Here is an 11,769-nt window from a genome sequence, read left to right on the forward strand (position 1 = left end):
CATAGCGGGAGGGAATGGGACGTCGGCGTCGGGCAACAGGATGATCGGGAAAGAGTTTCACGTTGGCCGATGGGAATATATCTCCCAGAAAGAAAGCGGACGGTGTCTTGAGCGTACTTCAATCTCACTTTCCTGTCTCGGATCTGAACGCCACGATGTTCGCTAAGCAAGAAGACGGGAGAGGGACGTTGAATGTAGGCCTCCACTGAGATCGACTGCAACATACCCACAAGACGAATCACGTCTTTGAGAAGAAACCCTGCAGTTGCTGTCTTGATCTGTTTGCCCCTCGTATGGGAAGATATCCACCTCCGCCACGTTGATTAGATTAATGAGAACAGACATCGAGCGACCAGACAAGACCCTTTTTTTTAAGCCTCTTCTCTTCCCTGCCCGGGCGATTGCTTGGTGGAAACGTCTTGTCTTTCCTACCGAGGGATATGTTTTATGGCGCGAGGATGATCTAACGCATACCCATTCTCGATATTCACAATAGGCGATACCAAGGACGTCATGTCGGGAGTAACGGCCGAGACATGTTGAACAAATTTACCGTAAATCGGATGACACCCCCAAAAAAGGGTGTTCATATTCGTATATGCCGATTGTCTTACAGGACAATTAGTAAGCGGCCGGCGTACATGCAGCAAGGAGATACATCGATGCCAACTTCCTCCGTGATCGCTCGTTGATAGTGACCCTTTGCCTTTACGAGCATGAGCAAGTCATCAAACGTCCTTCATTGGCGGCGGCCAGTCTCCTCCTGATCAGCTAGCCAATCCGATCGTTGGAAGACCTTGCAGCCGGTGAGCGAAAGAAGAAATATGGACTCTCAGTCGGTGTCCAGTCAACTGAATCAAACATGCATTGCTTTTCGACGGGAGGCGAAGAATCCGCGAAGCTGGGTAATGCAAGGAACAGGGCCTCAATCGAGAGTTGAAGTGAGACGAAAGGCTGCGCCTCAGAAATCCATGGCTCAAACCACAGATTTAGAGCCGTATCGTGGGTTTCTTCTTATGACTTGCTCAATGTATATTCAGTAGACAGCGGGTCGAAGACCTTCAATTTGAATAACACCTCTCTCTGCCCCCCAATACCTTTGTGTGTTACTGACCGCTACTGACGCGGCCCTTTCTGACATGTCGAAATATGATAGATTGAGTGGATTTGAGACCAGCAGTCGACCTCTTGCAGTCGATACTGCCGTGTTGGTTTGTCTTTAAGTCTTCCCAAAAGCAATGCTGCGTCTCAGGCATTATCTTGGCCGATGCCGGTATCAAGAGAAGCGTCATGATGCGAGAGTACACATGATGGCACATACGACAACAAACTCGGCACTATTCAATGGAGCACAGTCGTTGAGACATGCAATCCATGTGTTCAAAGGTGTTCGTTGGTACAGTGGATGTGGTTCCTGAGACAGCAGACGTAGTCGTCAACATTCACAGCAAGATGGGTTTCTGCCGGTCGACCTCATGGGGTCAGTGGTGCCATGGTATAGTTGTAGCAGAGACATAGGTGGCACCAGAGATCAACACAACAAGTCATCGGTAATGTGAGATGAGAAGCCGAACTTTGTCAATCTGCTCTGGCCTTTGCTCAGCAGGGCATAGTTTCGAAAAACACATAGTTGCGAGTCGACGGATATTCAGGTCTCGATATACAACAAGTAGCTGAAGAAAATTTGTGGCGTTGGTGATTGAAATCTCGGGCATTCAAGAAAAGACCAAAGACCAAAGACCAGAGGCTAGAGATCACAGTCCAAAGTATGATTATATAATTAGAGTAAGTATCTGGCTGAGCTGGGGACATGATACAAAGCCTCGAGGCTGTGATGCGCATGCTGTGACAGTAAAGTCAAAAGCCATCTCGTGTGGCAGAGGTATCAGAACGCATTAGATAGGAAATGTATGCCGACTTATCGATGATGTAAGCTTCAAATAGGTGAGCTTTCCTGAAATTGGGTCATTTTTGAGAAACTCAAGAAGCTCAGGTGCCTTGGCTTGTTGGGACCCAGGTTTATCTATCACAGAAAGTTATTTCAGCCCAAGTCAAGTAAATCTTTTGGAGGACAATGTGGCCCACTTCTTTCATCTCATTTTGATGATGAGATATCGTGTACGACACAGTAAAGGAGCCAGAGAATTGCGTGTCGAGGATGAAGCGCAAGAAGTAATTAGCCAACTTGGTAGAGAATCGAGTTTTCATGGCGAAACTTCTTTAACGCCGTTGACTCGTGTCTTTGCGAGTGCGTGGCCCGATGAACATCTATGGACAATGACACTGACAGACCTAAAGAGACATCTCTCCAAGACGACAGAAATTGGGAGCTTTAAACGAGAACAAGGGTCAGGCCAGAAGAATCGCGTCACAGATGGCAATGTATTCGTTCCTTCAGCTACTTGCAGGGTCATGGATGTAATGAATCATCCTGGATGGAGTCTAGGTAACTGAAGCAGTGTAGGATCCCCAGCCAAGACCGAACGGTTGATATAGCTCTTCTCTTTTGACCAGACGATAACAAGCAGAGGGAGCACTTTGACCATTCGGTCATAAAATCATCCTATAGAGTCAATGTGAGAGGCTGCTGCCATGTCACAGACAAGGCACTTCAAGCTCAGTTCTGCTCATTGGCGTCGATCCCGCTACATGCAAAACTGACGATGATAGATAATAGTTGAGACAAGATCTATGGTTTTAAGCCATTCTTGTTCCATCAAGGTAACGCTATGAGCAAAGGAGGCAGTCGTTGCGTTTGGTAACTTGTCTGGATTAAGAAGCCATGGCTGAGGTCCTCGGCAATGAACTTTAACAGAATATATATGAGGCGAATAGGGCTGAGGAGTATGAACACCGTACTAGCTGCATCAAAGTTTTTGGGCGCATTAATAGGTAGGCAATCGCCAGATTTGCGGCGCAATAAAGTAGTAGGTTTGAGGTCTGACGGCGGCCACGATTGCGGCGGCAGCGCCGTTGAGTTGGTGGCGCTCATGCGAGCTTGCGGTCTATATTGTCTCTCATTTTCCTGTGTGGATGCAGACCACCTGGGATTCAACAAGGACTTCTCGTTTTCAGAGACCGAGAGGCATGGCATTTAGTATTGTCGACGTATGTGGCAGAGTTGACTATGCCACGGTCAACTGCGTGACTGGCACGAATGGATATGATGGTGTGGGATAGCTTCATGAGAGAGGCGATTGTGATCAGGGCAAGGGGGGGAGAGGTGTGAGCAGTTGAAAACCGCATTGGGTAATTCTCCGATAGACAGGCACAGGAAGGTAGAGTGGATGGTCTTTGATGGGACGAACAATCAGGGCAAAGCAAGGGAGGTTAGCTTGTTGGTGCTAAGGGGATTGAATGAGGTCGAAACATGTACGGGCGGCCTGAGTGTGCTGGAATGGGCGATGGCAGACGGGATGGGGTGGATCGAGGCGAAGCTGACCGAGCGGCTTAGGTCGTCTGGTGGAGTGCAAAAGGCAAAAGCCGTTTCTGCGTTGGGCCAAGTTTGATGAAAGCAAACGCTTCACGGATAGTTCCTGTAACCTGCAAGGTAAGGTCGTTTTCACTTGTTAGTCGTTGGTCATGGTAGGCGATTTTGTGATCCATTCATTGCGTGACCTTCAGCCTGAGGCGCCGTGCTCACTCAACCCGACAGCTGGGTCACTAGCGGAGTTGGCCCGGGAAAGGTGCAACCTCAAGATGAGATGGCAGGCGGCCGCCGCAGCACGGGGCGTCAGGAGGCGTCGGATCCTCGAGGGGTCCAATAGCTCGGGTCGAGTGGCTTGCTTCAGCGTCTGCCCTCCGGAAAGTGACAGTCTAATGTCAGAACCAGCTCTTTTCTATCTAAGGCAAGAAGACCCATTTAGTCCGGTCCAACGGTAGCCTCTCTTGGAAAGGTATGGCGAGGAGCGAGAAGCGGGGGGGGGGGGGGGGCTCGGGCAATGAGCTATTCACTCCTGGTGCGGGCGTCTCCTTGGATGGTCAGAAAGGAGAAGATGAAAAAAACGGTACTAGACTATGGATCAGCAGGCAAAACGCAACAAGTACGGGTAGGCATTGGCTGATGTAGGCGTAGGATTCGCGTTGGGCGGGACCGGACCCTGAGATGATGGCGGGCTGGCAGTTTTGCCATGTATCCGTAAAAGGTGTCGATGAGTGGCCGCCCGCAAATGCCAAATTGGCCTGCGTCAGTGCGGCCTACCGGGTCATGGAAGCCGGAGGTTTGTGCAGTGCATTTCAGGAGGTTAGGTTGGGCCTCCTTTCTGGCTCAATGAGACAATTACGGGCGCTTGTGGTCAGTATGAGTGAATTGGGACTGGAAGGGGGGGGATTAAGTGAAAGAGTGAAAGAGGAAACGCAAACAAACGTGATGGAAGCCAAGGTGAAGAGCCATCGATGATTGAGGAGGGTTTTGCCTGCCCCAGACATGGCGCCCAGATGAATGGTCAAAGAAAGGACCTCCTGTCACAGGTGATGCTGGACGGGGAGTGGGCCGGGGTTTCCCATGCTCGGATTTAGAGTTGAAGCCATGACTCCTGGTTCGTCTGGACTGCCCCACAAGCACGCCCTTCCTTGCCTTGGGCAGTGGGCGCTGAGTGGTGCCTTCCGTGCTTGCTTCCATCCGTTGGGTACGAACTTACCTTGAGATACCTGAGGTACGTCCTCCGGATTGCCTTATGTAAGAAGTCGTGATCTGATACGAACCCTTCCAATGGGATGGGTTGAGGATGTTTGAGGGCAATGGAAGGTTCCCGCCTCACGGAGTACCTTAGGTACTCAAATGCCTCCTTACCTACCTAAGCTGCAGGTGCACGCTTCCATTCCGGGTGCGGCTTGCCTGGGCCACTGAGCCAGTACCTTATTGATCTTCAGGTTGACCTCGACCTTCTTCAAACACTTGCTTGAGGCGCGACCTATTCTGTTTCTTTTCCACCTCCCTGCCCGTGCCTCATCGGCGGAGAAACCGCCTCTTGGGTTGAACCGCCTCCAACATGATGGCACATTTGCATCAATGGCTTGTTGACCGTTGCAGCCTCGACCAAACTCTCGGATCTCGATTCCATCCGCCTGGATAGTGCACCCTGGCAAGTCTGCCTTTCAATCGCCCCCAACTCAACTCTATCAAGCCTCCGACCACCATTCTTGAGCTTGTTCTGCCCTCCACATTGTGACACGCATCGACTGGCCACCACATCCATGCGACACGACACCCTTCACGGAGTACTGATCAGGAACCTCGTTATTAAAGATTCCCCTCGTCTACCTGAGGAGACAGCATTACCTAGGTACTCCTGTCCACGCCATGGTTCCCGGGAGGGATTAGTCAGCCCTCTGTTCTGAATGAGCATCAACTCATAGTAGCAGTCAGGTCGTCTGTTAACTTACGCCATGCCAAGATCCCACACGTTCGATATGACAAAATCGTTCCCGATCTCGTCCGTCCCGCGTCTGGTCAAGCGTCACGACTTGCTGTAGCTGAAAGAAGTCTGCCGCCCAACCAGTAATCACCTGCCACTACCCGACGGCCCTGATCTGTCGCACTCGCCGATAACTCGCAGCAAATATTGCAGCTGCTATTCCAAGCTACCAGGTGTACCACGTACCAAGTACACACCACCTTGACGCTTAACTATCGTCTTTGCCAGCCCGGTCGAGACCCCCCGGCTTTCCGGTAACGCAGGCTACGTCCTATCACACCTCGCGTGTTGGCCTGGTTTGCATCCTGCTTCCGATACCAACCCACTCGCTTCTGCCATCCGGCCACGGCTTTGCCTTTCCACTGGTCATTATTCAGAGGAATGCCGCGCAGCCAGGTTGTCACGGAGCTAGCCCAGAAGCCATCCCGTTTGACCCCTGGAAAACGCCATCCTTGAGCACGGTCTATCGGGCGTCCTTGGTGGCGTTGATCCTCCACCCGCGAAGCCGAACCGCCTCCCAGGCGCCGCATCTTATTCTGCGTCTGTGGCCTGCGACTTTGCAGCCTACATGCTCCGCTATCCAACACTCAGTCTTTGTTGCGGCCGAAAACAGCTTGAACGGCTCTCTGTCATACCAGGAAACATTTCCAGTTGTCGCCAACCGCCTACATCACCCAGCAGTCAGTCTTCTATGCACATCGACACGCAGGGGGCACAAAACGTCCGATACACAGTGTTCGTATGTACAAGGTCAAGAGCAAAACAAGAACGATTCAATGGGTGCCCGAAAGGTCGGGAACCCTCTCATGGCATCCCCTGCCTGTGGCAGCTCGGAACCGCCATACGCCCGTATCCCTGATGGGTGGTTGCCTACAGGTCAATGGCACCTCCCGCCAGGGTCTACCCCTTCAACTGGATACGCCCACGCCCGACTTGAATCGTCTAATTCTCGCCCGCTTGGGTGCCCTCGTTTCTATAATGTAGCATCTGTTGTACAGGCGTCTCTCAGCAGCAGTCGTGAACACACAAAGGATCGAGACCATGAAACTGGTTTCGTAGCCGTCACGAAGTTTACCAATCTTCAGAACATGTGGACCACAGCCTTGGTCTACCTAGAGCTCTGCGCCTTGGACGACCAACAGCCAGCGCCTGAAAGATCCATGGCATATCACAACCCGTTCTAGATTAGTCGGATGAGCGACGCGAGTCTCAATCTCCCGCTTCATTCCCCGAATACGCCGTCTGTTCGAGGTTGCCGGCTGACAAGTCGATCCGAGAGACTGGTCCGAGCAATCATCACTCGAATTTTCAGATGCTGTCCCGCAGACCTGCACATCATCCCAAACCACTTTGCCTTCTTTCAGAAAAAGAAGAATTCGACAGCTTCGAAGGCTTCGGGCTGCTCAGTTGCTCTTTCGAAAGCGATTGCCACAAGTCTCACATTTTCTTTTCGCCTCTCAACCTCGGAGCGGTGAGAAGTTCGCTAGAAGACACTCCCATGCCGCTCTTGGAGGCTCAGCCAAAGTAAACTCTTGCAGGATAAGGGGTTGGCTTCTTGACCCGGTACACTAGGTATTGCTCCAAGCAAGGAAGCAGACCTCTTGGACGTGGCGCCCATCGCGGAGCGGCTGGTGGCGGATGGATTCCGCAGACTAGGACGCCGCGAAAGTGATAGGGATCATTAGCCTCACGGTCATGACGATCAGCTTGGTCTCAGAGTTGGTGTGGCTCTCTTTTGAGAATCGAAACCCTGCCTCTCGAGCCATGACGGCCAGGAAGTTGTCAGTACTGATTTGCAGCCTTGTCGATCTGCATAGAATCCACCAAATGCATTGTTTCAGGCTCAACGCGTTGGCGCCAGATCATGGCACCAGATGATGGAACTCCGCCTTCCGGAGTTCTTGATGCGACAACAGGTATTGCGGGAATCGCAGGTGCAAGCTGGCCAGACAGCAAGTTTCCCTCGTGACTACCCTTCAGCTTTGCACAGAACAGAATTTTGCGGGCTTGAGTGACCTATCGACGATAATGTGCGGAAGATGAAGCGCGGCTTTGACCTCATTCGTCGTCTCGCCCGTCCATCCCGTTCAGCATGCTGTCCAACTGGCATCCGAGCCTGGGTTACACAAGACGGGGCACCAGACCAAAGTAACAAGATGGTTTGCTGCTGGTAGGTAGAAGGATTCCCAGGATCAGTCTACATCAGCATTACGCTAAAATTGGAAACAACACCGATATATCGACTGCAATATCGGCTTTGAAGGTGCTATCAAACGAAGCTCAACCAGTGCCGGCTTTTGCGGTGATCTTCGCATGTTCGGATACACAACCTAACATGAGAATGCCTAGCAGGCAATTCTTATGGCTCGTCAAAAATTCCCGAATAAAGTCAAGGCCATAGTCCGGCTCGAGACTAAGTACGATTTGGGACTAGGCTTCGAATACGCGACTTGCAATGGTTGATAATCTACTAGCTTGACGAGACGTGGGGAGTTGAGCATGGAGAGGAGGAAAAAGCGTGAAAAGCACGCGGCGCCGTGGCAGCCCCAGTGCGGAACTGACACCCTGCACATGCAACCCCCGTCTCCCTCCCGTCTGGGAGAGCAGTGCGACTGGGAAGCTGGTCCAGGGATGATGCATGAGCCTGCCTTGCACAACCCACTGGCGCCACGCCGCGCGCGTGAAAAGCTAGGGACGAGTGAGAATCCCGATGACAGTGAGATGTTGACGCCTCCCGCTTTGGATCTGCGGTAACATCGACGAGGTTTTATAGCTTCAAATAGGGCATGCGAGATGATGGCATACAGCGCGCTTGGTGATGCTCAAGCACAAGGAAAGACTTGGAAAGTATTAGCAACGGCGTTTTCGAGTATATTGTCTCGGAAGAGCGACTTCTGCTTCAGATAATCACAACGACCTGAGGAGCAACCCCTGCATACTGGGCAACGGGCTGCAGGCATAATCTGAGCCTCGAGTACTGGCTGATGACTGGTCAACTCGCTTTTAGACCGACCACGGCACAGTTAAGGTATGGACTGTCGGTTGGTGCAGGCCCGAAGCATGCATTCAATGGACCGCTTACGCAACCTCCTTCTTTGTTCTCGAGACGCTTCCTGATGGAGGGCGTGATACATCGTAAGTATGCTCCAAACAAGATCATCACACAGGTCCCCCTCGGAACGGAAGCATATCGATAGAATCCCATTCCCGGCTGGCACGACAAGGTGAGGTCTCGCCCTGGCATGCCCTACACAGCAGTCACAGACACGCAGACGCTGTTCCCCCTTCCGCTGGCATCGTGGCACCGTGGCACATCCTTCAAAATGCTAAGCTGTATGCGTTCCCATGCAGCCGGACCATGCAGTAGTGGCGTACTTAGGTATCGGCTAGTGGATGCACCTGGAAGAGAGGCTAGCGGAGCGAGACACGGCTGGACCCAGTGCAAGGAGATCCCTGGACGCTGCCAATGGAGCGCAGCACTCGCATCTTCGAAAGAGTTGCAGTGAAATGGTTGATGGTTCAGCTGAGGGGTATGGCGGTCTGGGACGCAATGGGCGGTCACCCTCTGGCACGGCTTGGCTTCAGAGAAATCGACGAATTGACCTAACCGAGTCGAAAGGAAGAAGAACAAGAAATTCTAACAGACAAGCGACGACCACGTTTTGGGAGGAAAGCTCAATGCAACCCAGGTCCAAGGGCAGAGAGGGAGATAACAGCTTGGCCCAACACAGCACAGCACAGCACGTCAAACAATATCCAGCAGATGACATCGGTTGGGTCTGGACGGCAGCAGAACAAGCACGAGCAAGTTTGGCGGCAGGTAACAAATGTCGGGAAGGAAATTCGTCGAGGGCAAATAATAAGGAAGCGGTGAGGTTGTAAGGATTGCAACCGAAAGTCTAGACCGACAATCCCAAAGCTCAGCCTTCCTCTAGTATCCGAACTCTTTCTTTTTCCGATTTTGGCAAATGAAGCCAGCGTCTGTGCCAATCGGCAGTCGTTGAAGAGGTGTTTACAGATACCTAGTTGCTCAACTGGGTGCGAATACAGACACCAAGCAGCACAGGAGAGACTACTGCGTAACTTGGGCCCTATATCACACGCGACGGTGCATGGAACACATTGCGCGTCGTGCCATTGCGGTGGAAAGAGTGAAAAAGCTGCAGCTCGCAGCGGGTGAACGGGCTTGACAACCTGTCATGGACACATGTACATGGCCACGAGCCATTGCGCGCCCAGATCAGATGGCACCGGACTGGGGGTTCGTAAGAATTGTCCGAGCTCTCGATCAGGAACGGAACTGTGGGCCATCTTCGACCCTTGGGAACGGCGAACTTGGGTCACTGGGGACTGGGTGAGCAACCCATAAGAAACTAAACAGACCAGAGATCCGACTCTAGGTGTTCCTACGCGCACAACGGATGGGCACTGGGCAGGTAGCATGGGCAAACAAGCCTGGTACCCTGGCGCGAGCGCCCTGGAAGATTCTTAGATGTTTGGTACGCAGCATTCGTACGGATACAGAGCCGGGGGTTCGAGGCAAGGATGCTCTTGCACAATGCACAGGATTGCTGCTAGACCTCGTCCCCGGCACGTTGGCGGGGAATTTGATTAACCACGGCTTCAATGGAGGTACGGATACGGACTCACAGATACGGAGTCTCTGACAGGACCCGTATCACTTCCGTGCCGGTCTGCTCGGTGCTCGTCAATAGCCAAGTGCGTGAACGGATACACTCTCCCCATTCATTGGTAAGTCAGGTCAGTTAGGCTGGTGCTGGGATTGCCTGCAAAGAGATGATGTATGGGGGTTTGTCACACGGCACGAACACATTAGACCAGTCGGAATGTCATGCTACTGACAACTCTGTGCACAAGCTTCCTTCTTCACGAAGACTGGCTCCCAGCAGCGATGAGCCTGTCCGAGATACTCGTTGAAGCCCAGCAGTATACCTACCTAGATCATCAGGTACGACACCCTTCATGCTCTCCTCCCCCCTCACCTCTCTACAGATAGATGAAAGGGAGATTTCCCCCTCACGTCACGCGCCCTGAAAACCTATCATGAACAAGCAAGCCATTGGACTGCGATGTCCAAATTGGAGGGACGCTGGACCACAAGCAAGCAGAGCACATCCGTACACCCATGCACCAGAGTTTGGATCATCATTTCATGTTGGTCCCAGCCGCACGGACGATCTTCAGCGTCACAGACTCCATAACCGCGTCTCAACGGCGTCCTTCCCCGGAGGCCCTTTCGTGGCCATCTGCAAGAAGCACAGATGGCATTTTGAAGACGTGCCTGGGCGTTCGCCATGCCAAGTGCAGCAAGGTTCATCGTCCATCGTGTCAATTCATACCGTCTCTTCTGGTGGTGGGGGCTCACGGGGGGCTCGCATAAGGGACTGTTGCCCATTGACAAGTACACGAGATCGTGGCGGACAGCATCTAGAGTCTCGACTTGCCGCCAAGATGGCCCTCATCGGGTAGCACGCTACTACGCTCGGAATGCACACACACACACACACACACACACACCCGGACAAAGAAAAGCTCATTCACTCAGTCGGGAACCAGTAAGCATTGCATGGATTTCTAGGGGTGGGAGGGGGGGGAAGCAGTGGGATGCTAACGGGAGAGCAACGCCGCAGTACAGATAGGCATCTGTTGGAGGCAAGCATCAACCACTGATCTCAAGTGGTAGGTATTCTGGTGGAGGGAATAAAAGGGTTGAGCTGATGCAGGACCAGGGTTTGAGCTAGCCCCGAGAAAGATGAGAGCGAGCACACAGTTTCGAGTACTCGATCCACACCCCCCTAGCCATGTCCGAGCTCTTTCATACTGCAGTAGAGAGAGAGAGGAAGACTGACGCACGCTATTCGTACACACCCGAACAGACCCAACACTGGGCTGGGCTGACTCCATCCTTGTTCGAAGCAGAAAAGCACATACGTACCGTACTATATGCACTGGCGAACCCGCGCAGACACGACACCACGCTCCTCTTGGATGGTCGCGCGCCCGGAGACAATAGCTCAGGGTGGAGCCCTGCCATAACATGAGCCCAAAGTGCGAATAAGCTGGAGGAGGCCCGCCGGAACAGCAACAACAGGGTTGTGCTGAGTCCTGACCGTAGCTGACGGGGTTTCCCTCCCAGCTCTCGCCAACCCACAGTTCGGCACGAGGGTACAGCTACCGCTCACTTATTGCTTATGCATAAGCTGCGCAAAGGGGACAGCTCACCTAGAGGAGTGAGGGAAGGGAGGTCTCGGCACCGGGATCAAGGAACCCTCTGGCGAGCGACAAACCATTTGGATGAGAATTGCGAGTCCTAACCAAACGAACGCGACAT

General features: G+C 52.6%; 1 protein-coding gene across 1 annotated transcript; it reads left to right on the forward strand.

Moving 5' to 3' along the window:
• Nucleotides 1-8,810: 8,810 nt before the first annotated feature.
• On the forward strand, nucleotides 8,811-9,299 carry CLUP02_08605 (uncharacterized protein; the record flags this gene model as incomplete). The annotated part of the gene is made up of 1 exon (XM_049287591.1): nucleotides 8,811-9,299. One exon carries the CDS (start codon nucleotides 8,811-8,813, stop codon nucleotides 9,297-9,299), a length of 489 nt encoding a protein of 162 aa, XP_049144734.1.
• Between the last annotated feature and the right edge of the window lie 2,470 nt (nucleotides 9,300-11,769).

The sequence above is a fragment of the Colletotrichum lupini genome, chromosome 4 (genome assembly GCF_023278565.1).
Source record: "Colletotrichum lupini chromosome 4, complete sequence".
Lineage (NCBI taxonomy): Eukaryota > Fungi > Ascomycota > Sordariomycetes > Glomerellales > Glomerellaceae > Colletotrichum > Colletotrichum lupini.